This window comes from Lynx rufus, unplaced genomic scaffold (genome assembly GCF_022079265.1).
Source record: "Lynx rufus isolate CCGP_SWC_20201006 ecotype Redwood Valley unplaced genomic scaffold, mLynRuf1.p SCAF_18, whole genome shotgun sequence".
Classification (NCBI taxonomy): Eukaryota; Metazoa; Chordata; class Mammalia; order Carnivora; family Felidae; genus Lynx; species Lynx rufus.
Window position 1 is genome coordinate 27,137,624 of NW_025814832.1, and position 27,676 is coordinate 27,165,299.

At 43.1% G+C, this 27,676-nt stretch overlaps 1 protein-coding gene across 5 annotated transcripts; it reads right to left on the reverse strand.

Moving 5' to 3' along the window:
• Positions 1-353: 353 nt before the first annotated feature.
• Positions 354-27,676, reverse strand: LOC124512879 (keratin-associated protein 4-12-like). 5 transcript variants are annotated; one of them, XM_047080508.1, is made up of 5 exons: positions 17,656-18,089; positions 17,481-17,589; positions 8,953-9,497; positions 742-801; positions 354-681 (listed from the first exon to the last, which is right to left on the reverse strand). In XM_047080508.1, the coding sequence occupies exons 1-5, from the start codon at positions 18,087-18,089 to the stop codon at positions 354-356; spliced, it is 1,476 nt and encodes a 491-aa protein (XP_046936464.1). The 5 variants fall into 5 exon arrangements, with proteins under 5 accessions (XP_046936464.1, XP_046936466.1, XP_046936468.1 ...); XM_047080510.1 differs by lacking the exons at positions 8,953-9,497; positions 17,481-17,589; positions 17,656-18,089 and adding an exon at positions 862-983 and having other exon boundaries at positions 354-801; XM_047080512.1 differs by lacking the exons at positions 8,953-9,497; positions 17,481-17,589; positions 17,656-18,089 and having other exon boundaries at positions 354-495; positions 652-983.

The window sequence follows — 27,676 nt, forward strand, 5'->3', positions numbered from 1 at the left end:
GCATGCACACACACATGTACATGCCAAATCATTAACAGATCAGGAGATTTTAGTGTTGGGGAAATGGCTGTTTATTAAGAACACATGAAAACAATGCCATGTAAGATCATCACAATCAGTGTATACGTAGGATGAAGATATTACTGACCTAAAAATGGATGTATCAGATAAAAATCATTTGACAATTGCTTTAATCTATTATTTCCTAGAACTGAATGCCAACTCTAAATGCCAAATCAGAAGATGAAGAGTTGGCAGCTGAGAGTCCATCCCCCAGTCACTGGCTGGCTCTAACACATTTTATGTGACTTGTGGAGACATCCCTATGTCACAAAGATTATAGGCAGAGAGATTCAGCAGCAAGAGGAGGCACAGCACATGGGGCGGGGGCAGGTGGAGATGACACAGGTGGGGCGATAGCAAGTGGTGTGGCAGGAGACCCGGCCACAGACTGGGCGCAGGCAGCAGGAGGGGCAGCAGGAGGGGCGGCAGCAGCTGGAGCCACAGCAGCTGGAGCCACAGCAGTTGGAACCACAGCAAGAGGGGCGGCAGCAGCTAGAAATGCAGCAGGAGGGGCGGCAGCAGCTGGAGCCACAGCAGCTGGAGCCACAGCAGCTGGAGCCACAGCAGGAGGGGCGGCAGCAGCTGGACACACAGCAGGAGGGGCGGCAGCAGGTGGTCCTGCAGCAGGTGGTCTGGCAGCAGGTGGGGCGGCAGCAGCTAGAGATGCAGCAGCTGGGCCTGCAGCAGCTGGAGCCACAGCAGCTGGAACCACAGCAGGAGGGGCGGCAGCAGCTGGGCCTGCAGCAGCTGGAGCCACAGCAGCTGGAGCCACAGCAGGAGGGGCGGCAGCAGCTGGACACACAGCAGGTGGGCCGGCAGCAGGTGGTCCTGCAGCAGGTGGTCTGGCAGCAGGTGGGGCGGCAGCAAGGCTGGCAGCAGCTGGAGCCACAGCAGCTGGAACCACAACAGGAGTTGACCATGGTGTCAGAGGGTGAAGGTTCTGGGATGGTTTCCAGGAGAGTGAGGGGCTTGAGTTTGAAGTCTCCTTGTGCCATGGCCCCTTATATATGCCCTGAACAGGGTGATTTGTCAACACATCTTCCTTGTTTTTGTTTATCTAATAATTAAGTAATTATCACAGTACACAATAATGTTTGTCTACGTAATGGTTTAAACTTGAGGGAAACAAATTTTCTTTTCTAGATGTGATAAGTTCTATCTGGTCTGCTTTTCCTCCTGACTCATAACTGTTAGCATCTTCCAGACCACACTCTCCTCATCTTCCTTGACAGTGGGCTGTCATGTGATAGGTGGCATTTACAGTTACATTTCTTCCTGTCCCATTTCTTCTAGCAGTGATAGGATCAAGGCAGTTATATTTCTGGTTCTGCATTTCTTCCAATGATCAGTTGGGAAGAAATCCCATCTGCATAGTGTGGCATGGGACAAGAGGAAGAAGCTCTCTTTTGTGGGTCATTTTTGAACAATGAGGAAGGAGACAACTCTATGTGTGTATGACATTGCTGAGTTCTGTGCCACTGGAATGGATTTTCTTGGATGTTTCTCCCTTTGGATCTTGTCCTCTGCCCCAAAACCATGGCAGACAATTATCTGTGTGGTCTGCATCACTGCCATGTCCCATCGCTCATTACGTTGTTACTTTGCTGTCATATATATATTTGTGTTGTTTTTTTCCAGTTGGTCTTTAGATTCTGGAAGACATAGCCTCATTTTTATTCTTATCTCATTCTTAATTAAAATATTCTTCAATGGAGAAAAAATGGGCCCAATAATCAAAATGTGCCTCTCCTCAGAATTTACCTCTACAGCTGGGAAATCTATGGCACACATCTTTTTCCATCCACTTGAAATGTGAATGGATTTTAGTCAATTTAACTTAATTTAGTTACCATTTCTACTTATCCTCTATTTAGTGATGGTCTAACCTGAGCATGCAGCAAATCATCTGAAGGGCTTATTAAACATGGTTGGGACAAATCCCAGAGATTCTACCTTAGAGTGGAGCCTGAGGTTTGGCATTTCTAGCAAGTACCCAGATGGATGTTGATGCTGAAGACCCAAGGACCACACTTGGAGATACTCCTTTGTTTTGTTCATTCAGGCTTTGAGGAAGTGCCTCTATCAAGTTCCAGCCTGTTTATAAAGCAGATTTGTTGAGTGGGTAATCCAAGATACACATGTTGCCAGTTCCTGGGGTGACAAATATGGTTTAGGGTCTTCTCCTTGGGAATTTACAGATTACTGTGAAGATCATACGTGCGTATGCACACCCATCCCCCCCGCCGCCCCTCTCTCCCATACAACTGTGCAACATCAAAGGAACTCATAGTAGTATAATTTAACTAAAAGAAGAGTGTCTAAGACAAATTAGCCAAGGTGACAGTTTGGTAAAGACATAGATTTATTCATAAATAAATAATTCTAGTTACTGTTTCTTACTTTGTATGATTTGTTTTACATTTTAGGTAAATTTTACATACTCTGAAAGGTACAGATTCTAAGTGTACTATTTGATGAGTTTTGATGAATGGATACACATCCATGTAATCCCCATCCCTATAAGATATAGAACGTTTCCATTATATCAGAAAGTTCCCACATATCACTTTAGTGAACTCCCTGCCACCATAGAGACAACAATTGTTTTAGTATTTTTTTTCACTGTAGATTTGTTTTGATGTAGAGCTTCAAACATGATATATAGCATCATTTCTTTTCTGTCTGGCACCATTTACTTGGCATGTGAATATTGTTAATGTTGATACTTGTATCACTAGTTCATTCAGAGCTGTAGTGACAAAGTACCAAAGCTTATTGTAACTACTACCAACCATCCTTGTTTACCTGAGACTTGATGGGGGTTCCAGAACTCAAAACTTTGTTAAACAGGAAAGTCCCAGGCAAACAGAAGCATTGATCACCTTCTGATTAAATATCTTAATTGGGACCATTTGAAGACCAAGACCACTGCAATATGTTTATCACAATAACTTTCTTGGCAAACACTGATTTACATGTTTTTATTCCATAGGCTTGTGAGGCAAAGCTAGAGAACCTAAGGCATTTAAACAATTCGATTGTGAGGCAACATAGTGTCCCAAGGGGAGAGATTTTCACTTGATTTGCTGTATGGGAGATGCTGGGGAAGAAAAACCATAAAAAGAAAAAAAAGTGTTCTTAATACCAGGGGAGAGCTTTCTATATAAATCGAGAGAGATTAAGAAAACTCTTTTGTCATATATGGAAAGGCAGAGTACATTCTCATTATAGAGAAGTATGCAGAGAATCAGCCCCTAGACCAGTGGTTTGCAAAGTTGGCTGCATAATCGGATCACCTAAGGAGAGATAAAAAATACTGATGCCTGACTTCTGCCCTGAAAAATTCTGATTTTAGCTGATCTGGTGTATGGCCTGGGCATCTGAATTTTTTAAGCTCGTGAGGTATAATCTTAAATGCATGGCCAAGTTTTAGACCTCCTTAAACTGTCTATATCACACAGACTTGTGTAGTATTAGATTGGGAACAGAAGTAGCTACAATATTAAAATATAATTGGTAACACCTAATTAATAGAATTGTACCGATTTTGAATCACTGAACTTTGAGCAATATCAGACTGAAGCATCGATAATTCTCTTCACTCTTGTAAATCCGTCTTATGCCAAACAAAAGTCCTACATGGATAAGAATAAACAATGGGGCATGGACCACAAAGGGAAATTACTATAGATGCACACTGAATTTTTTAAAATTGCATATCAAAAGCAAGAGAGACATCACTCTGTGTACTCGTTGCTAAAAATTTTACCCATAGTCTGGTGAGGTAGAATTGATAATTAACATCAGGACCATGCACACAAATTATGTATGGTCTACCTAAACTTTAGTATTTTATTGCATAGAGTAGATGGAGTGTAATTTTTTTCTTCATTGTACTTAAAAATTTTAATTGTTATGTTATATAAATATATGTGAATATATATAATATAAAATAATACTTAAAATTTTTTTGTTGTCTTTTTAGAGTTCCACAAAGTAAAATATGTTAGTTAGGTAAACATCAATGAAATTTGAATGAGGTGGACCCAACTGATGTTTGCACCACCATCGAGGAACCTGTGTTGTACCTTCCAGAGAAACTGATCACATCATATTAATATATCCTTTAAAGAATGACATGCAAAAAATAAAAGATTTTTCTCATCAGGTAAGACATATGTTAGTACTCATTATTATTTTAATAAATGCCCAGATACCTGGAATGTATTTTGTCTGTAGCTAAAATGTATTACCACTAGGTAATTGTAGTGACTTAGTTTGTAGAATTATTATCTAAACAGACACTTAAAAAAGGCATGGGTAATTGATAGGAAAGTTAACATATTTCAAGTCAATTAAGTTATTTTATAATAAAATAAGCTCCATTAAAATATTTAAGGATACACATTAACAATATTGCCAGTCTTGATATAAGGTAGTATGTGTAATTAAAGCAATATTTGAAACCATATAAATGCCTATATACCATTGATTGAATTTCCTTCAGTTCTCTAACTATGGTTGACCCTTGACCAACACAGGGGTTAGAGATGCCATCCCCTGTGCTGTCAAAAGTCTCCACATAACTTTTGATTCCCTGAAAACTACTAAACAAAGTAAACTTTATTTATCAAAAAAAATCTGCCTATAAATGGACTCACGTGGTTCAAACCTGTATCATTCAAGGATCAACAGTATGTTCAATCAATGCTTAATCTAATATTTCTTCTTAAATTATAAATAGAGCAAACATTTCAATTCACACTGAATTTATAAAAATTTGTATTATGAAGAACACATACACTGCATGGTGTATAAAAGATACATGTATAATATAATAAATAATTATGGGGGCGCCTGGGTGGCGCAGTCGGTTAGGCGTCCGACTTCAGCCAGGTCATGATCTCGCGGTCCGTGAGTTCGAGCCCCGCGTCAGGCTCTGGGCTGATGGCTCGGAGCCTGGAGCCTGTTTCCGATTCTGTGTCTCCCTCTCTCTCTGCCCCTCCCCCATTCATGCTCTGTCTCTCTCTGTCCCAAAAATAAATAAAAAAACGTTGAAAAAAAAATTAAAAAAAAAAAATAAATAATTATGACACAAACACTATGTATCCAAAGCACAAGTCATGAAAATAGAATGTTGCCTTCACTAAGACCACACATCTCCCTCTTTCCACCCTATAAATGATCACTAACCAGATTTTTAAATTCTCTTTTCATTAACTTTCTTCATGATTTTACCACCTGGATATGCATCCCTAAACAATATAGTTTAGTTTTACTTAGTTTTGAATTTTATATAAAGGAATCTTAAATGTATTTTGATTCTTTCACTGAATATTATGCACATGTATTGAGGCATACTCCAAGAAGGCCCAATGATTTCCACGTCTTGGTGTTCAGGGTCTCATGTAAGTACCACCCCTTGAATAAATTGCTTCTAAATAACAGGATGTGACAACATCAAGTGATTGAGTTACAAAAGATTGTGACTTTCATCTTAATGCCAACTCTCTCTCTCTGTCTCTCACTGGCTTTGATGAAGCCTGGTGCCATGTGGGAGAGATTCTTGCAGCAAAGAACTGAGCACAATATCCATTCAACAACAAGCAAGGAAGTGAGGTCCTCCCTCCAGTGGCCCTCCAGGATCTGAATCCTGCCAATGACCACATAAGTGAACTTGGAAGTGGATTCTTCCACAGTTGAGACTTCAGGTGAGATCTTAGTGCCAGTTAACTAGCTGAGGACACCCTTGTGAGAGCCCCACTGAGCAGCATCGGGATTCCTGATCCACAGAAACTGTGAGCTAATAACTTTGTGTCATTTAAAGTGGCTAAATAGTGAGGTCATGTTAAGTAAATGCATATCCAGTTCAGGTTTTTCTAGCACTACATTACATACAGGTGAGGAGGAAGGGATCAAAAGGTGCAGAGAAGTACATATGCTAGAATACACGTAGTCATAAGCCCAAAAAAGCCAACTGGCAGCATATGATCCCGAGTAGGTCAAAGGGGCACTCTCTTTACCAAGGTAATAAGGAATTATCAGGTATGGGGTGCCTATTCTCTGAATACAGAGGTGGTGGAAAGGAATACTGTGAGAGAACTGGCCTCCCGAGGAATAATGGGGATGACATATCTCTGAATAGCAGAAACCAGGTGGCAGCATTTAACTCTAAGAAATAATGTGGATATAATTATGTGAAAGTCAATGACGTTGGAATGACAAAGAGGGCAGAATGACATGTGACCCTCAGGGATCTTCCAATATGGATAATAGAGCATGATGTCCCTTGAAATAGAATGTAGGCAACCAACTAGGGTATAGCTGTACTTGTACCTTAAATTTTGTGCCTTAAATTGTTTACCTTAAGCTCTGTACAGCTAGGGAATAAATGAACAAAAAGCTGAGGTCATTGTTCCCAAAGGAAACTTATGATCCCTCATGCAGTTTGCAGATCTGCGCCAATTCTCGGACCTAGAAGCCATTGACCCATCAAAACAGAGGCCAGTCCTCTAGGATAAAGGACAGCAGCAGGTGTGTATAGTAGAAATGTCTTTAGAATTTTCCCAAATGAATATAGAGCCATTTATGGTGGGGGGGGGCACTAGAATACTCATGTATTTGGATGCTGTTTGATATGGGATATGAGTTGACCATGAGTGCTAAATACACAAAGTGCCAGCATGGCCCCATTAGAATACATTGATCCAGATGCCATGGTTATAGGAGGGGTTCCCCACTCATCTTCATATCCAGTATTCCATTTGGGAGAATTTGCGCCTCCTTTTTCCAAAATTATGGGCTGTGTGCAGGTAGGGTCTCGGCTTTAAGAGAGAAAGCTACCTTGAGGCGACATGGTAAAGATCTGAATAAAAGCTCTGGCTGTCACCTTACCTTTTTGGGCTTCTAGTACCAGGAAATCAGTATGCAAAGTTAGGAGTTATGGGGGCCAAGAGGAATACATATAGCATTGAGATGACCCACAGGGGCATTCATGGTATTCCTGTTCCCAGGAATAACTGCAGATGGGCAAGTAGTGTCGCCTGAAGAGGACATAGAAACCATGGGCTTGGGACTCTCAGGGATGGGGATCTAGGTCACTGCACCAGACAAGTCAGCTAAAGGAGCAGAGAGCCTCCTCCTCTTGTTGGTTTTTCTAGAAATAGTGAAAAATCATATGAAGCAAGGTTACTAAGAGAAATCCATACACATGAGCAGAGGCAAGGGTAGTTATATGATATCCCATTTGATCCCTTTTGCCATAAATGCCCTTATCCACAAGCTGGTGAGAGTATGGACTAGGAGTGGCTCACACGGAACTGTAGTTAATTCTCTCAGATGAGGGAGGGGACCAGCCTGGGGATTTGTACTCTCCATCCTACATCCCACCAAGGGTTGTCCAAAAGTAGTGTTAAGTGTATAGGGGCACAAAGACCTAAACCCTCTGCCTCCAAGAGGAGCAGGTATGTGACCCAGTCCATACTTGTCAAAAGTGGGGTCACAGAATGTAAGGCTGGTATTGACCTAAAACTGCATTTTGTCTTAGCCACTTTTACTGCTTTACCCTGTTTCCCTCACTTTCTCATTGATTTCTCCAAGGAGCACTTCCTTATACATCACGTGCAAGAATACATTTTATTTTCTGATTTTTAAAGAAAAAATGCAATGTAAGAATCACATTTGGGGATGGTCTCCCTTAAACATAGCCCCCATTAAGGAAACAGTTCCTAATCTGGTGAGCTATGTTACTTGTGGCAGTGTGTCCTGTACTTCAGGATATATGGCGTTTTAAAAATAGGAGACAACTATTCTAAAACTAAGTGTGCCAAAACTGTAGAAACAGCATCCTGTCAAAATATTCAGTGGTTCAGGGGAGAGTAAGTTCAGGATTTGACCTGTCACCCTGTGACCATTCATATCATACGGAAATGTTTGAAGGCACTGTTACTGAGACTTGGAACACTGGTGTTTAGTTGACCTCAGGATCAGACCCCAAAAGAGAGGTTTGAGACGAAGTAGTTTGTCTGGGAGGTGACCCCAAGTGGTGCTCTAGGGAAACTGATGTGATCCAGGGAAGGGTGGCAGCCAATCCAGGTTGATTTCAAGAGCAGATGACTCCTGTGGGCCTCTGGGGTTTGTGCAGTGCTGCTGAGACCCTCTGGTCTCACATGTCCTACTCGAGGGGAAAGAGGCTAGAGTACTTACCCACCAAGTACTGCCCACTGGTTGAGGACTTCTCCCAGAGACTTCCTTCCCTGCTCTGTCCTTTGCGATCTGCTCCTTCATGTAGACTGAGCCCTCTGCAGAGAGTTCCAGGTGCTTGCTGCAAGCCACCATCCTATACTGTTAGTGTGGGAAGTGCTGAGGTGATAGAAGTGAAAATCCTGAAATCACCTGCTATGATCTCCTCATTGTGCAGAGAATAGTAGAAGACCTGACAGCTAAGGGTGACCATCGAAGAAGGAAAAAGAACGAGACACGATTTCTTATATTTGTATGCCTGAAAAGTTAAGATTTATTTCACATATAGAAACATCTCCATATCAGAAAATCTGGCAGTAAACAGATATATCAATTAGGATGACATGTTAACAGATATCAGAGAAAATTCAACCTTTGTATTGATTTGGGATGGAGATAGTAACAAGGAGATGGGAGGGTGGCAGAGGAGGGTATATTCGGAAGCCAACTAAGTTGAAAATCACTGGGAACTGAGGTTTTACAGTTGGCCTCACATGATTCAGCTCCCGGTTGGACGACATGAAGGAGATTGGCTGATGAAAAGAGCAGGGTGCAGGTCAGGGCGCTCAGCAGCAGCAAGAGCCACTAGAGCAGGTTGGTGGGTGGTGGCAGGGGGTCTAGCAACAGCTGGGGCGGCAGCAGCTGGACACACAGCAGGTGGGGCGGCAGCAGGTGGTCCGGCAGCAGGTGGGGCGGCAGCAAGGCTGGCAGCAGCTGGAGCCACAGCAATTCGAGCCACAGCCGCTGGAGCCCCCACAGCAGGGGCGGCAGCAGCTGGACACACAGCAGGTGGGGCGGCAGCAGGTGGTCCTGCAGCAGGTGGTCTGGCAGCAGGTGGGGCGGCAGCAAGGCTGGCAGCAGCTGGAGCCACAGCAGCTGGAACCCCCGCAGCAGGGGCGGCAGCAGCTAGAGATGCAGCAGCTGGGGCGGCAGCAGCTGGAACCACAGCAGCTGGAACCACAGCAGCTGGGGCGGCAGCAAGTGGTCCTGCAGCAGGTGGTCTGGCAGCAGGTGGGGCGGCAGCAAGGCTGGCAGCAGCTGGAGCCACAGCAGCTGGATCCCCCGCAACAGGGGTGGCAGCAGCTGGACACACAGCAGGTGGGGCGGCAGCAGGTGGTCCTGCAGCAGGTGGTCCTGCAGCAGGTGGGGCAGCAACAAGGCTGGCAGCAGCTGGAGCCACAACAGGAGTTGACCATGGTGTCAGAGGGTGGAGGTTCTGGGCTGGTTTCCAGGAGAGTGAGGGGCTGGACTTTGGAAGTCTCCTTGTGCCCTGACCTCTTATATACTGCTTGTACTGGGTGATTTGTCAACACATCTTCCTTGTTTTTGTTTACCTAATATTTAAGTAATTATGATATTTCACAGTAATGTTTGTCTTTGTAATGGTTTAAACTTGAGGGGAACAAAATTTTCTTTTATAATGTGATAAATTCTGTCTGGTCTGCTTTTCCTTTTGACTTATACCCACTGGCATCTTCTGGACCACTCTTTCCTCATCTTTCTCCCAGAGGGCTTCATGTGGTAGGTGGCACCTGCAATTACATCTTTCTGTCCCCTGCTACATCCCCTAGCAGGATGGGATGAAGACAATCTGGTTTTGGTTGTGCATTTCTGCCTGTGATCACATCTTCAGAGGATGGAGGTGGCATGGGACAAGAGGAAAAGTTCCAATTTTATGGGTCATTGTTGATCAATGAGGAAGGGAGCAGCTGCCAATGAGCATGTGATGTTGCTGACCTCTGCCACTGGAATGGGTTTTCTTGGATGTTTCTAACTTTGGATCATGTTCTCTACTCTAAAATCATGTAGACAACTACTTGTATGGTTCCAGTCACTGCCATGATTTGTAGGTCATTGAGTGTTTACATTTTCATCATATCTTTTTGTGTTGCATTTTTCTGTATGGTCTTTGGATTCTGGAAGACATAGCCTCTTCTTTATTCTTGCCTCATTCTTAATTAAAAATATTCTTCAATGGGACAAAAAGAATTGAGAATGTGCTTCTCCTCAGAACTTACCTCATAGGTAATCCTAGTGCACATTTGTTGGATCCATGTGAAATGTGATTAGTCAATTCAAATTCATTTTGCTACTATTTTGAATTATTGTCCACTTAGTGAGAGTCCAGTGCATTCAGATGATGCACCAAGTCATCTGAAGGGCTTATTAGAAATGGTTGGGACAAATTCCAGAGGTTCTGAATACAGGGGGATTCTGAGGTTTAGCATTTCTAACCAATCCAAGTGATGTTGATGCTAAAGGCCCAAGGATGACACTTAGAGACCTACCTCTTTTTTCTGTTCATTCAAGCTTTGAGGAACCTCTATCAAGTCCCTGCCTTTTATAAAGGAGATTGGTTGAGTGGATAATCCGAGATACACACGTTGCCAGTATTGGCGTTGTAAGCATGAGTTAGGGTCTCCTCCCCAGAAACCTACAGACTACTGAAAAACCCTCACCCACCCACACAAATACAAACAACTGTAATATAATATGGAAAGAAACATCGAAGGAGTTCACAGTACTGTAATCTAAGTAAAACATATTGTATTTAAGCAAATCAGCTGAGTTTGTAAAGACATAGACAATTTATTCATATAATTAATTTAGTCTTGTTTACCTTTAATGTTTTATTTTATAATTTAGGTGGAATTCACACAATTGAAATTCATAAATCCATAGTCATCCATAGTGATGAGTTTTGATACACAGTAGCAGGTCCGTGTAATTCCCATATCTATCAAATGAACATTTCCATTTTACCAGAAAGTCCTTTAGTGAAGTCCCCACTACCATGGAGGCAATCACTGTTTTAATATGTTTTGCACCATGGATTTGTTTTGATCTAGACCATAAGATAATATGTAGTACATATATAATTACTATAGCGTATATAATACTCTTCTGTTTGGCACTGTTAACTTGTCTTATGTCTGTGAGAATCACTTAACGTCGATACATATATCTCTACTTTTTTCTGTGCTCTACTAGACAAGTACCAAGATTTATCTTAACTATTACCAATTAATTTCATGGTAGGGTAACCAGGCATTCCTTAAAATCATCTTTCTTTTTTTTTAACTCTAGTATTTTATTTTATAACATTTTAAAATTTTTATTTAAATCTAAGTTAGCATATAGTGTAATAATGGTTTTGGGAGTAGAATTTAATGATTCATCACTTACATATAACACCCAGTGTTCATCCCAACAAGTGCTTTCCTTAATAACCATCACCCATCTAACCCATCCCCTTACCCAACACCCCTCCAGCAACCCTCAGTTTGTTCTCTGTATTTAAGTGTCTCTCACGTTTGCCTCCCCCTCTGTTTTTATCTTATTTTCCCTTCCCTTTTCCATGTTTTTTTGTTTTGTTTCTTGAATTCCACATATGAATGAAATCATACGGTATTTATCTTTCTCTCACTGACTTATTTTGCTTAGCACAAAACACTCTAGTCTCATCCACATTGTTGCAAATGGCAAGATTTCATTTTTTTGATCACCGAGTAATAATCCATTGTATATATATACCTTATCTTCTTTATCCATTCGTCAGTCAGTGGACATTTGGACTCTTTCCATAATTTGGAAATCTCTGTTTTTAATTTTCTGAGGAACCTCCATACTGTTTCCCAGAGTGGCTGTACCAGTTTGCAGTCCCACCAGCAGTGCAAAAGTGTTCCCCTTCTCCACATCCTCTCCATCATCTGTTGTTTCCTGAGTTGTTAATTTTTGCCATTCTGACAGGTGTGAGATGGTATCTCATTGTGGTTTTGATTTGTATTTCCCTGATGATGAGTGATGTTGAGCATCTTTCCTTGTGTCTGTTAGGCATCAGGAAGTGTCTGTTCATGTCTGTTGCCTGTTTCTTCCCTGGATTACTTGTTTTTTTTAGGTGTTGATTTTGATAAGTTCTTTATAGATTTTGGATACTAACCCCTTATCCGATAGGTCATTTGCAGATATCTTCTCCCATTCTGTCAGTTGCCATTTTGTCGATTGTTTCTTTTGCGGTGCAGAAGCTTTTTATCTTGATGAGGTCCCAATAGTTCACTTTTGCTTTTGTTTCCCTTACCTGCGGAGACATGTCCAGTAAGAAGTTGCTGTGGCCAAGGTCAAAGAAGTGTTGCTTGTTTTCTCCTCTAGGATTTTGTTGGTTTCCTGTCTTACTTTTAGGTCTTTCATCCTTTTTGAGTTTATTTTTGTGTATGATGTAAGAAAAGGGTAAGTTCATATTTCATTTTAAATCTTAAACAGAATGTGCATTTCAGTCCACCCCAAAATTTTAAAAACTCTTTCATATTATATAAAATGCACATATGCTGAAAAGCAGATGAACTATGCATGCATGGTTTAAAAAATAGTTATGAAGTAAACATCTATATACCCAAAACTTGAGTCAAGGAATAGAACATTGTTACTCCTAAGAAAGCTCTTGATATGTCTCTTCTTGTACACAATCCTTTTCCCGCCCTACAGATGATTACTGTACTCACTTTTCAAGTAACCTTTAATGTATTTTTCACAGTTTTATTACCTGGGTATTCACATCTAAAAATACAGTTTTATTTTACATGTTGCTGAATTTAAAAATTTTTTTTAACATTTATTTATTTATTTTTTTGAGAGACAGAGAGAGACAGAGTGTGAGTAGGGGAGGGGGAGAGAGAGAGAGGGGCACAGAATCTGAAGCAGGCTCCAGGCTCTGGGCTGTCAGCACAGAGCATGATGAGGGGCTTGAACCCACGAACTGTGAGATCATTACCTGAGCTGAATTCAGACGCTTAACTCACTGAGCACCCAGATGCCCCCCTGAATTTTTATATGAAGAAATTCTTAGTGTAAATGTGTTTTGATTCTTTCACTCAATATTATATAAGAGTTTTGGTAGGCAGCTTCCAAGAAGGCCCAAAGATTTACACCTCTTGGTGTTCATGGTCTCATGTAATTCCTTCTCCTTGAGTAACTTGCTTCTAAATCACAGGATATGACAACATCAAGTGATTAAGTTACAAAAGATTGTGATTTTCATTTTTTAATGTTTTTATTTATTATTGAGAGAGAGAGAGAGAGAGTACACACGAGTGGGGGTGGGGGGCAGAGATAGAGGGAGACCATAGAATCTGAAGCAGGCTCCAGGCTCTGAGCCATCAGCACAGAGCCCAACATGGGGCTCGAACTCATGAGTAGTGAAATCATGACCCAAGCTGAAGTCAGACGCCTAACTACTGAGCCACCCAGGAGTCCTGTGATTTTCATTTTAATGCCAACTCTTTCTCTCTCTCTCACTGGCTTTGATGAAGCCAGGTCCTATGTGGGAGAGATCCTTGCAGCAAAGAACTGAGCACAGTCTCATTCAACAACCAGCAAGGAAGTGAGGTCCTCCCTCCTGTGGAGTGCGAGGAATTGAATCCTGCCAATGACCATATAAGTGAGCTTGGAAGTGGATTCTTCCCCAGTCGCATCCTCAAATGAGACCCCAGTGCCAGCCAGCACCTTGGGTGCAACCTAGTGAACCTCTATGAATTGGAGAGTCTAGGTGGGCTCTGCCTGGTTTTTGATCCATGGAAATGAGATAACAAATGAGAGTCATTTTAAGCTGCTAAATTTTGAGGTAATGTTACATAACAGTAGGTAACCAGTATAGATTTATCTATGGCCACAGGACACTCAGGTGAGAAGGGAGGGATTGAAAGTGCAGAGAAGTAGAAATGCTCAAATAAGGTTATAAAGTCACAAAGCCTAACTGGCTATGTTCCCTTGGAGAGATCAGGAGGTACTCTCTTTACTAAGATATTATGGAATCATCAAGTATCACTGTCAGCTAGGTACTGAGATAGTAGTGATTATTCTCTAAAATCAGAAGTGGCTAAACTATGCTCCCTAGGAAAAACAGGGATGATATTATCCCTGAATGGCAGAATCCAGGTGGACATGTAACTTTAGGAAGTTCTGTGGATATAATTATGTGATTGCCAGCAAGGTTGGAATGACAAAGGGGGCAGAATGATGTGTCACCCTCAGGGACCTAGCAGTATGGATAAGAGAGCATGATGTCCCACATAGTAGGTAATGGGGCAGACAACTAAGGTACAATTATATGTGTGTGTGTGTGTGTGTGTGTGTGTGTGTGTGTGTGTGTGTGTACATGTATTTAAAAGAGCTTAAGAATAAAAGAACAGGGGAGCCTCAGTGGCTCAGTTGGTTAGGTATCTGACTCTTGATTTTGGCCGGCTTAAGTCATTGTCTCACAGTTCGTGAGACTAAGACCTGTGTTTGCTTCCACACTGACAATGCAGAGTCTGCTTAGGATTCTTTCTCCCTCTCACTTTCTGCCCCTCCCCCATTTGTGTGCTCACTCTCTATCACTTTCTCTTTCTTAAAATCAATCAATAAATTTTTTTTTACAAAAAAATTAAAGAACAAAGGCTGAGATTATGGATCGAATGGAAAGCCATGATCAATGACAGTTTGCAGACTATGCTGTTTTCAGACCATTAACCCATCAATAGGATGGTTAGGACCAAATGGACATTTGGACTCTTTCCATAATTTGGAAATCTCTGTTTTTAATTTTTTGAGGAACCTCCATACTGTTTCCCAGAGTGGCTGTACCAGTTTGCAGTCCCACCAGCAGTGCAAAAGTGTTCCCCTTCTCCACATCCTCTCCATCATCTGTTGTTTCCTGAGTTGTTAATTTTTGCCATTCTGACAGGTGTGAGATGGTATCTCATTGTGGTTTTGATTTGTATTTCCCTGATGATGAGTGATGTCGAGCATCTTTCCTTGTGTCTGTTAGCCATCGGGTGTGAAGGACAACGGCAAGTGCATATCATAGAATTTCTCTAATCCTTGCCTGAGGAATCTACAGCCATTGTCTCAGAGGACGCTGAGATACTCATATGTTTGCAGACTGTTGGACATGGGATCTGAGTTGAACTCCTTGCTGGATACCCACAATCCTTCATGGTCCGTTTTTGAATATACTGATTAGATGTGAGAGTTAAAGGAGACGTTTCCCCACTACCTTCATCCCAATGATCCCTTGGGGGGAATTTGTGCCTCCTTCTACCAGAATTGTAGGCTGTGTTCAACTAGAGATCTCGGTTCTAAGGCAGGAAAACTAACTGGAAGGGACATGGTAAAGTTCTGATTGGAATTAAACCCCTGGCTGCCACCTTATTCCATGGACTTCTAGTGCCACGAGGGCAGCAGTCAACGTTAGGAGCTACAGGGGCCACAGGGAATATTTTTAGGATTCAGGATATCTACAGGGACATTTGTGGTATTTCTATTCCTGGAATTAACTGCAGATGGGCAAATAGTATAGCCTAAAGAGGACACAGGAACCAGGGGTTCAGGACTCTCAGGAATGGGGAACTTGGTACTGAACCAGGCAAGTCAGCTAAAGGAGCGCAGAAGCTGCCCATTAACTCTCATCTTCTAGGTTTTTATAGAAACTGTGGCAAACGACCTGGAGCAAGGTTACTGAGAGAAATGCATAGATATGGGCAGAACCAGGAGTAGGTATACGAATTCCCATTCTGATTCTCTTTGCCATACATGCCGTCATCCACAAGGTAGTGCGAGTGTGGGCTACACGTGGTTCACACTGACCACGCAGTATCTGCAGGTAACTGTCTCAGGCTCTAGGGTGGGGGACACCTGGAGTTCTTGCTCTCCATCCTTTCCACTCACCAAAGGATGTGGACAGGTAGCGATAGGTGACGTAGGAGCACAAAGGCCCAACCGCTTTTTCCACTAAGATGAGCAAGTCTGTGGCCCAGTACACACCCCTCAAGTGTGGGTCAGAATACGGGGCCGGAGTTGAACCAAAAGCACCCTTTGTCTTAGCTTCTTTTACTACCCTGTGCTGACTCCGCTTTGCACTGGGTCTCCTGAGAGCACCTCCTTCCTTATGCAGTACTGATGCAGGAATACCCGCTGTAGGCTCTGGTGTTTTGAATGCAACGTGAGAATCGCAGTTTGGTGCGGTCCGCCTCAAGCATAGCCTCCTTGAGAGAGACGCTTCCTAACATGGTGAGCTGTTTTATTCGTGGGAGTGTCTCCTGTCCCTCGGGATACATGATCTTTCAGGAATTGGACACAGGAAGTCTAAAACCAAGTGTGCACAAGCTGTGAGAAGCAACAGCATCCTATGAAAAGATTCAGTGGTTCAGCGGAGAATAAGGTCGAGAGCCCACGGTGTCACCCAGTGACCGTTCATATCATAGGGACATGTTTGAAGGCACTGTTCCTGAGACTTGGAACACTGGTGTCAGGTCGACCTCAGGGTCGGAGCTCAAAACAGAGGCTTGAGAGCAAGTAGATTGTCTGGGAGGTGGTGCCAAGTAGTGCTCTAGGGATACTGTGAAGTGATCCAGGGAAGGGTGGAAACCAATCCAGGTTGATTTCAAGAGCAGGTGAGTCCTGTGGGCATCGGGGGTTCGTTCAGTGCTACCGAGGCCCTCTGGTCTCACACGCCCACTCCAGGGGCAAGAGGCTAGAACACTTATCCACCAACTACTGGCCACCTTTCGAACGCTTCTCCCAGGCACTTGCCTTCCCTGCTCTGTCCTGTGATATACGTTTCTTCACGTAGACTGAGCCCTCCACAGAGAGTTTCAGGTGCTTGCTGCAAGCCACCATCCTACACTGTTTGCGTGGGAAGCGCCAAGGTGATAGAGGTGAAAATCCTGAAATCGCCTGCTATGATCTGCTCGTTGTGCAGAGAATAGTAGAAGACCTGACAGCCAAGGGTGACCGTTGAAGAAGGAAAAAGAATGAGACACGATTTCTTATATTTATGCCTGGAAAATCAAGATTTATTTGACATACAGAAACGTCTCCATATGAGAAAATCTGGCAGTAGCTGATACATCAATCAGAATGGCATGTTAACATATATCAGATAATACAATCTTTGTAGTGATTTGGGGTGGAGTTAGTAACAAGGAGGTGAGGAGGGAGTGGGCGGTAGGGAGGTATATTCCAAGGCCAACCAGTTGAAAAATCACTGGGAACTGAGGTTTTACAGTTGGCCTCACATGATTCAGCTCCCAGTTGGACGACATGAAGGAGATTGGCTGATGAAAAGAGCAGGGTGCAGGTCAGGGCACTCAGCAGCAGCAAGAGCCACTAGAGCAGGTTGGTGGGTGGTGGCAGGGGGTCTAGCAACAGCTGGGGCGGCAGCAGCTGGACACACAGCAGGTGGGGCGGCAGCAGGTGGTCCGGCAGCAGGTGGTCTGGCAGCAGGTGGGGCGGCAGCAAGGCTGGCAGCAGCTGGAGCCACAGCAATTCGAGCCACAGCCGCTGGAGCCCCCACAGCAGGGGCGGCAGCAGCTGGACACACAGCAGGTGGGGCGGCAGCAGCTGGAACCACAGCAGCTGGAACCACAGCAGGTGGGGCGGCAGCAGGTGGTCCTGCAGCAGGTGGTCTGGCAGCAGGTGGGGCGGCAGCAAGGCTGGCAGCAGCTGGAGCCACAGCAGCTGGAACCCCCGCAGCAGGGGCGGCAGCAGCTAGAGATGCAGCAGCTGGGGCGGCAGCAGCTGGAACCACAGCAGCTGGAACCACAGCAGCTGGGGCGGCAGCAAGTGGTCCTGCAGCAGGTGGTCTGGCAGCAGGTGGGGCGGCAGCAAGGCTGGCAGCAGCTGGAGCCACAGCAGCTGGGGCGACAGCAGGTGGTCCTGCAGCAGGTGGTCTGGCAGCAGCTGGGGCGGCAACAAGTCTCCTGGCCACAGCCCTGGTCAGAGCAGACGGAGCCACAACAGGAGTTGACCATGGTGTCAGAGGGTGGAGGTTCTGGGATGGTTTCCAGGAGAGTGAGGGGCTTGAGTCTGACGTCTCCTCGTGCCATGGCCTCTTATATACTGCCCGTCCATGGTGAGTTGTCAACACATCTTCCTTGTGTTTGTTTACCTAATATTAACTAATTATCAGATTACACAATAATGTTTGTGCATGTAATGGTTTAAACTTGTGGGAAACAAAATTTCTTTTCTCGATGTGATGAATTCTCCCTGGTCTGTGTTTCCTCCTGATTCACACCCACTGGCATCTTCCTGACCACTTTCTCCTCATCTTCCTCCACCGTGGGCTGTCACGTGATAGGTGGCATTTGCAATTACATTTCGTACTCTCCCTCCTGTATCCCCTAGCAGGTGGGATAAGGGCAGTCCTATTTTTGGTGGTGCATTTCTTCCAATGGTCAGTGGCATGAGTAATGATCTGCGTGTGACAAGAAGAAAAGGCCCTCTTTTGTGGGGCAGTTTTGAGCAAAGGGGACAGCTGTATATTTATATGACGTTGCTGATTTCTAGCCACTGGACTGGATTTTGTTGGATGTTTCTACCTTGGATCATGTCCTCTACCCTACAACCGTGGCAGACAATTATCTGTATGGTTCCCATCACTGCCATGCTTCATAGTTCGTGAAGTGTTAACCTTGGTGTCATGTATGTTTGTTTTTATTTCTCCAGATGCTCTTATCTTGTGGAAGACATTGCTTTATTTTTGTTTCTTATTCTTTTCTTAATATGAAATTTGTTGTCAAATTGGTTTCCATCCAACACCCAGTGCTCATCCCAACAGGTGCCCCCCTCAATACCCATCACGAACCCACCCCTCCCTCCCACACCTCCCCCCCCCCCATCAACCCTCAGTTTGTTCTCAGTTTTTAAGAGTCTCTTATCTTTTGGCTCCCTCCCTCTCTAACCTTTTTTTTTTTTTTCCCTTCCCCTCCCCCATGGTCTTCTGGTAAGTTTCTCAGGATCCACATAAGAGTGAAAACATACGGTATCTGTCTTTGTATGACTTATTTCACTTAGCATAACACTCTTTTCACTTAGCCTAATACTCTCCAGTTCCATCCATGTTGCCACAAAAAGGCATATTTCGTTCTTTCTCATTGCCACGTAGTATTCCATTGTGTATACAAACCATAATTTCTTTATCCTTTCATCAGTTGGTGGACATTTAAAGGCTCTTTCCATAATTTGGCTATTGTTGAAAGTGCTGCTATCAGCACTGTCAACAATAGCCAAATTATGGAAAGAGCCTAAATGTCCATCAACTGATGAATGGATAAAGAAATTGTGGTTTATATACACAATGGAATACTACGTGGCAATGAGAAAAAATGAAATATGGCCTTTTGTAGCAACGTGGATGGAACTGGAGAGTGTGATGCTAAGTGAAATAAGCCATACAGAGAAAGACAGATGCCATATGGTTTCACTCTTATGTGGATCCTGAGAAACTTAACAGGAACCCATGGGGGAGGGGAAGGAAAAAAAAAAAAAAAAGGACGTTAGAGTGGGAGAGATCCAAAGCATAAGAGACTGTTAAAAACTGAGAACAAACTGAGGGTTGATGGGGGGTGGGAGGGAGGGGCGGGTGGGTAATGGGTATTGAGGAGGGCACCTGTTGGGATGAGCACTGGGTGTTGTATGGAAACCAATTTGTCAATAAACTTCATATATATATTAAAAAAAAAAAAAAAAAAGAAAGTGCTGCTATCAACATTGGGGTACAAGTGCCCCTGTGCATCAGCACTCCTGTATCCCTTGGGTAAATTCCTAGCAGTGCTATTGCTGGGTCATAGGGTAGATCTATTTTTAATTTTCTGAGGAACCTCCACACTGTTTTCCAGAGAGGCTGCACCAGTTTGCGTTCCCACCAAGAGTGCAAGAGGGTTCCCGTTTCCCCACATCCTCGCCAGCATCTATAGTTTCCCGATTTGTTCCTTTTTGCCACTCTGACTGGCGTGAGGTAGTATCTCAGTGCGGTTTTGATTGTGTTTCCCTCATGAGGAGCGACGTTGAGCATCTTTTCATGTGTCTGTTGGCCATCTGGGTGTCTTCTTTAGAGAAGTGTCTATTCATGTTTTCTGCCCATTTCTTCACTGGATTATTTCCTTTTCGGGTGTGGAGTTTGGTGAGCTCTTTATAGATTTTGGATACTAGCCCTTTGTCCGATATGTCATTTGCAAATATCTTTTCCCATTCCGTTGGTTGCCTTTTAGTTTTGTTGATTGTTTCCTTTGCAGTGCAGAAGCTTTTTATCTTCATGAGGTCCCAATAGTTCATTTTTGCTTTTAATTCCCTTGCCTTTGGGGATGTGTCAAGTAAGAAATTTCTGCGGCTGAGGTCAGAGAGGTGTTCTCCTGCTTTCTCCTCTAGGGGTTTGATGGTGTCCTGTCTCACATTCTGGTCCTTCATCCATTTTGAGTTTATTTTTGTGAATGGTGTAAGAAAGTGGTCTAGTTTCATCCTTCTGCATGTTGCTGTCAAGTTCTCCCGGCACCATTTGTTAAAGAGACTGTCTTTTTTCCGTTGGATATTCTTTCCTGCTTTGTCAAAGATTAGTTGGCCATACTTTTGTGGGTCTAATTCTGGGGTTTCTATTCTATTCCACTGGTCTGTGTGTCTGTTTTTGTGCCAATACCGTGCTGTCTTGATGATTATAGCTTTGTAGTAGAGGCTAAAGTCTGGGATTGTGATGCCTCCCGCTTTGGTCTTCTTCTTCAAAATTACTTTGGCTATTCGGGGTCTTTTGTGGTTGCATACACATTTGAGGATTGCTTGTTCTAGCTTCGAGAAGAATGCTGGTGCAATTTTGATTGGGATTCCATTGAATGTGTACATAGCTTTGGGTAGTATTGACATTTTAACAATATTTATTCTTTCAATCCAAGAGCAAGGAATGTTTTTCCATTTCTTGATATCTTCTTCAATTTCCTTCGTAAGCTTTCTATAGTTTTCAGCATACAGATCTTTTACATGTTTGTTTAGGTTTATTCCTAGGTATTTTATGCTTCTTGGTGCAATTGTGAATGGGATGAGTTTCTTTATTTGTCTTTCTGTTGCTTCATTATTAGTGTATAAGAATGCAACTGATTTCTGTACATTGAGTTTGTATCCTGCGACTTTGCTGAATTCATGTATCAGTCCTAGCAGACTTTTGGTGGAGTCTTTCGGGTTTTCCATGTATAATATCGTGTCATCTGCAAGAAGTGAAGGCTTGACTTCCTCTTTGCCAATTTTGATGTTTGATGTTTCCTTTTGTTGTCTGATTGCTGATGCTAGCACTTCCAACACTATGTTAAACAAGAGTGGTGAGAGTGGACATCCCTGTCGTGTTCCTGATCACAGGGGGAAAGCTCTCAGTGTTTCCCCATTGAGGATGATATTAGCTGTGGGCTTTTCATAGATGGCTTTTATGATGTTTAAGTATGCTCCTTCTATCCCGACTTTCTCGACGGTTTTTAATTAAGAAAGGATGCTGAATTTTGTCAAATACTTTTTCTGCATCGATGGACAGGGTCATATGGTTCTTATCTTTTCTTTTATTAATGTGATGTGTCACATTGATTGATTTGCAAATGTTAAATCAGCCCTGCAGCCCAGGAATGAATCCCACTTGATCATGGTGAATAATTCTTTTCATATGCTGTTGAATTCGATTTGCTAGTATCTTATTGACAATTTTTGCATCCATATTCATCAGGGATATTGGCCTGTAGTTTTCTTTTTTTTTTTTTTTTTTTTTTTTTTTTTTTTGCTGGATCTCTGTCTGGTTTAGGAATCAAAGTAATGCTGGAAGTTTTCCTTCCCTTTCTATGTTTTGGACTAGGTTGAGAAGGACAGGTATTATCTCTGCTTTGAATGTCTGGTAGAATTCCCCTGGGTAGGCATCTGGTCCTGGACTCTTGTTTGTTGGGAGATTTTTGATAGCTGATTCAATTTCTTTGCTGGTTATGGGTCTGTTCAAGTTTTCTATTTCTTCCTGTTTGAGTTTGGGAAGTGTGTGGGTGCTTAGGAATTTGTCCATTTCCTCCAGGTTGTCCAGTGTGTTGGCAGGACATAGTATTTTTCATAGTATTCCCTGATGATTGCTTGTATTTCTGAGGATTGGTTGTAATAATTCCATTTTCATTCACGATTTTGTCTATTTGGATTATCTCCCTTTTCTTTTTGAGAAGCCTGGCTAGAGGTTTATCAATTTTGTTTATTTTTTCAAAAAACCAACTCTTGGTTACATTGATCTGCTGTACAGTCTTTTTAGATTCTATATTGTTTATTTCTGCTGTGATCTTTATTATTTCTCTTCTTCTGCTGGGTTTGGGGTGTCTTTGCTGTTCTGCTTCTGTTTCCTTTAGGTGTGCTGTTAGATTTTGTATTTGGGATTTTTCTCGTTTCTTGAGACAGGCCTGGATTGCGATGTATTTTCGTCTCAGGACTGCCTTCGCTGTATCCCAAAGCGTTTGGATTGTTGTATTTTCATTTTCGTTTGTTTCCGTATAGTTTTTAATTTCTTCTCTGATTGCCTGGTTGACCCATTCATTCTTTAGTAAGGTGTTCTTTAACCCCCGTGCTTTTGGAGGTCTTCCAGACTTTTTCCTGTGGTTGATTTCAAGCTTCATAGCATTGTGGTCTGAAAGTGTGCACGGTATGATCTCAATTCTTTTATACTTATGAAGGGCTGTTTTGTGAGCCAGCATGTGATCTATCTTGGAGAATGTCCCATGTGCATTCGAGAAGAAAGTATATTCTGTTGCTTTGGGATGCAGAGTTCTAAATATATCTCTTAAGTCCATCTGATCCAGTGTATCATTCAGGGCCCTTGTTTCTTTATTGGTCCTGTGTCTAGATGATCTCTCCGTTCCTGTAAGTGGAGTGTTAAAGTCCCCTGCAATGACCACATTCTTATCAATAAAGTTGCTTATGTTTGTGATTAATTGTTTTATATATTTGGGGGCTCCCATATTCAGTGCATAGACATTTATAATTGTTAGCTCTTCCTGATGGATAGACCCTGAAATTATTACATAATGCCCTTCTTCGTCTCTTGTTACGGCCTTTAATTTAAAGTCTAGTTTGTCTGATGTAAGTATGGCTACTCCAGCTTTCTTTTGACTTCCAGTAGCATGATAGATAGTTCTCCATCCCCTCACTTTCAATCTGAAGATCTCCTCAGGTCTAAAATGAGTCTCTTGTAGACAGCAAATAGATGGGTCTTGTTTAGTTTAGTTTTGTTTTGTTTTGTTTTGTTTTGTTGTTTTTATCCATTCTGATACCCTATGTCTTTTGGTTGGAGCATTTAGTCCATTGACATTTAGTGTTATTATAGAAAGATATGGGTTTAGGGTCATCGTGATGTCTGTAGGTTTCATGCTTGTAGTGACATCTCTGGTACTTTGTGGTCCTTGAACATTTCACTCACAGAATCCCCCTTAGGATCTCTTGTAGGGCTGGTTTAGTGGTGATGAATTCCTTCCGTTTTTGTTTGTTTGGGAAGACGTTTACTTCTCCTTCTATTCTGAATGACAGACTTGCCGGATAAAGGATTCTCGGCTGCAGATTTTTTTGTGTTCCTCACATTGAAGATTTCCTGCCATTCCTTTCTGGCCTGCCAAGTTTCAGTAGATAGGTCTGTCACTAGTCTTACCGGTCTCCCTTTATATGTTAGAGCGTGTTTATCCCTAGCTGCTTTCAGAATTTTCTCTTTCTCCTTGTATTTTGCCAGTTTCACTATGATATGTCGTGCAGAAGATCGATTCAAGTTACGTCTGAAGTGAGTTCTCTGTGCCTCTCGGATTTCAGTGCCTTTTTCCTTCCCCAGATCAGGGATGTTCTCAGCTATGATTTCTTCAAGTACACCTTCAGCCCCTTTCTCTCTGTCTTCCTCTTCTGGAATTCCTAGTATACGGATATTGTTGCGTTTTATTGCATCACTTAGTTCTCTAATTCTCCCCTCACACTCCTGGATTTTTTTATCTCTTTTTCTCAGCTTCCTCTTTTTCCATAATTTTATCTTCTAATTCACCTGTTCTCTCCTCTGCCTATTCAATCCGGGCTGTGGTCGCCTCCCTTTTATTTTGCACCTCATTTATAGCATTTTTTTTTTAGCTCCTCCTGACTATTTCTTCGTCCCTTGATCTCTGTAGCAATAGATTCTCTGCTGTCCTCTACACTTTTTTCAAGCCCAACGATGAATTTTAGGACTGTTATTCTAAATTCTTGTTCCGTTATGTTGCTTAAATCGTTTTTGATCAATTCGTTAGCTGTCGCTACTTCCTGGAGTTTCTTTTGAGGAGAATTCTTCCGTTTCGTCATTTTGGATAGTCCCTGGGGTGGTGCGGAACTGCAGGGCACTTCCCCTGTGCTGTCTGGAGTAACTTGTGTTGGTGGGCGGGGCCGCAGCCAGACCAGATGTGTGTCCCCAGCCCACCGCTGGGGCCACAGTCAGACTGGTGTGTACCTTATCTTCCCCTCGCCCAGGGGCAGGACTCACAGTGGAGTGGAGTGGCCCCTGTGTGGGCTACTTGCACACTGCCAGGCTTGTGGTGCTGCTTTCATGGGATCTGGCGTATTAACCGGGGTGGATCCGCAAGGTGCACGGGGGTGGGAGGGGCGGGCTCAGCTCGCTTTGCCGTCGGTGGTCCCCTGAGGGAGGGGCCCTGCAGCACCAGGGAGGGAGGCCGACCCGTCCGAGGGATGGATCCACACAAGCACAGCGTTGGGTGTTTGTGCAGTGCAAGCAAGTTCGGTGAACTGGTTCCCTTTGGGGTTTTGGCTGGGGGATGGGAGAGGGAGATGGCGCTGGCCAGCGCCTTTGTTCCCCGCCGAGCTGAGCTCTTGTCTTCCAGGGCTCAACACCTCTCCCTCCCGGTGTCCTCTCGCCCTAACTCTCTCCGAGCAGAGCTGTTGACTTATGACATGCCGGATGTTAAGTCCCGCTGGCTGTCAGAACTCACACAGTCCGGCCCCTCCGCTTTTGCAAGCCAGACTCGGGGGCTCTGCCTTGCCGGGCGGGCTTCCCCTCCACCGCCCCGGCTACCTCCCGCCAGTCCTTGTAGCCCGCACCGCCTCTCCGCCCTTCCTACCCTCTTCCGTGGGCCTCTTGTCTATGCTTGGCTCCAGAGAGTCCATTCTGCTAGTCTTCTGGTGGTTTACTGGGTTATTTAGGCAGGTGTGGGTGGAATCTAAGTGATCGGCAGGACGAGGTGAGCCCAGCGTACTCCTACGCCTCCATCTTCTCCCTGTTTCTTATCTTATTCTTAATAAAATTATTCTGCATCAATTCTGGAAAAAAAAAAAAAAACCCAAGTTTGAATACTCAGCAAGTTCCTCTCCTGAGGATTTACCTTTCACTGGCAAATCTACAGCAAACAGTTTTTGGATCTATTTCAAATGTGAATGGATTGTAGTCAGTTCGGGTTCTTTTAGTTACTATTTCTGCTTATTCTCCATTTTGTGATAGTCCAACATAGCACACAGCAAATCTTTTGAAAGACTTATTACATATGGTTGAGACACATCCGGGAAGACCACACTTAGAGACCTACTACTTTGTTCTGTTCATTTTAGCATTGGGGAAGTGCCTCTCTCAAATTACTGCCAGGTTTTAAAGCCTATATGTTGAGTGGATTTGTTGAGATACACACATTGACAGTTACTGGCATTACAGGTGTGATGTGGAGTCTCCTACCCAGGTATTTACAGTTAACTGAAAAGATTACACACACACACACACACACACACACACACAACTGTAATAAAGTATGAAACGGTTACATCAAAGGTGGGAATAGTAGTGTAATTTAAGTAAAGAGTTGTGTTTTAGGCAAATTAGCCAAGATGACAGTTTAGTAAAGACATAGATTTTATTCATAAATAATTGTAGTCACCATTTCTAACTTACTTTTACGATTTACTATAAATTTTAGGTGAAATGTACACACATTGGAATGCACAAATCCTGACTGTATTCATCCAGTGTGATACGTTTTCAAAAACTGATGCACATCCATGTAATCCCCACGTTTATCAAGAAGAAGAACATGCCCTTAGACCAAAAAGTCCCCACTTGTCATTTAGTAAACTCCCTGGTACCAGAGGCAATTGCCGTCTCAATACATTTCTCACCGTCACATTGTTTTGATCTAGAACTCCAAACAAATGATAATATATAGTATAATTTCTGTTGTGTCCTCCACTTAGCTTGGCACATGCTAATGTTGATGCAGGTATCACTAGATCAGACCTGTCCTAACAAAGTACCAAGGTTTATGATAGCTATTACCAATTACTTTCATGGTAGGGTAACCAACTTTCATTTAAGCTCATCATTTGTAATAACATAAACAGAGTAAGAAATTGAGTTCCTCCTGGTTTTCAAAAAAATTTCATATTGTGGAAAACATACATATACTAAACCGTGTAAAACATATAAATACAAGTCATTATGGAGCAAATCGTCTCTATGCACAACACTTGAGTCGAGAAATAGAACACTGCTCTCAAGATGGCTCTTCCTATGTCTTTTCTTGGTCATAATTCTCCTTCCATCTTATAGATGGCTACTATGCTGATTTCTCAAGTAACCATTTCATCTATTTTCTTTATAGTTTTATTACCTAGGTATAACCCCGAAACAATAGAGTTTAGTTTTAAATGTTTTCACATTTTATATAAGGAAATCTTACTATGTATGTGTTTGGATTCCTTCACTCAATTATGTAATGGTTCTAGTAGGAAGCCTCCAAGGTGGCCCAATAATTTCAGCCTCTTGGTGTTCAGAGTCTCATGTAATTTCCTCCCCTTGAGTAACTTGCTTCTATCCACAGGATATGACAACATCGAGTGACTGAGTTACAAATGATTGTGATTTTCATGTTAATGCCAACTCTTTCTCCCTCTCTCGCTGGCTTTGATAAAGCCAGGCGCTATGTGGGAGAGATCCTTGCAGCAAAGAACTGAGCGCAGTCTCATTCGACGACCAGCAAGGAAGTGAGGTCCTCCCTCCTGTGGACTGTGAAGAATTGAATCCTGCCAATGACCACATAAGTGAACGTGGAAGTGGATTCTTCCCCAGACCATACCTAGATGAGACCTTAGTGCCAGCCAGCACTTTGAGTGCAGACTTGTGAAACCCTATGAAATGGAGAGCCTGGGTGGGCCGTACCTGGATTTTGGATCCACAGAAACAGAGAAAATAAATTTGAGTGTCACTCTGAGCTACTAAATTTTTAGGTAATGTTACATAACAGTAGGTAACCGGTACAGATTTATCTAGGGCCACGGCCCACACAGTTGAGAAGGGAGGGATCAGAAGGTGCAGAGAGAAATAGAAATGCTGAAATGGATATAGTCATAAGGTCACAAAGCCCACGTAGCCATTCCCTAGGAGGGTCTGGGGCACTCTCTTTACCACGCTATTAGGGACTCATCAAGTACCAGTGTCAGCAGCCTCTTGGGAGAGGAGTGCCTATTGTCTAACGTTGGAGGTTGTGGTAGGGAATGCTGTGACCAAACTGTGCTCCCTAGGAAGAATGGGGATGGTCATAGCTCTGAATGACTGAGTCAT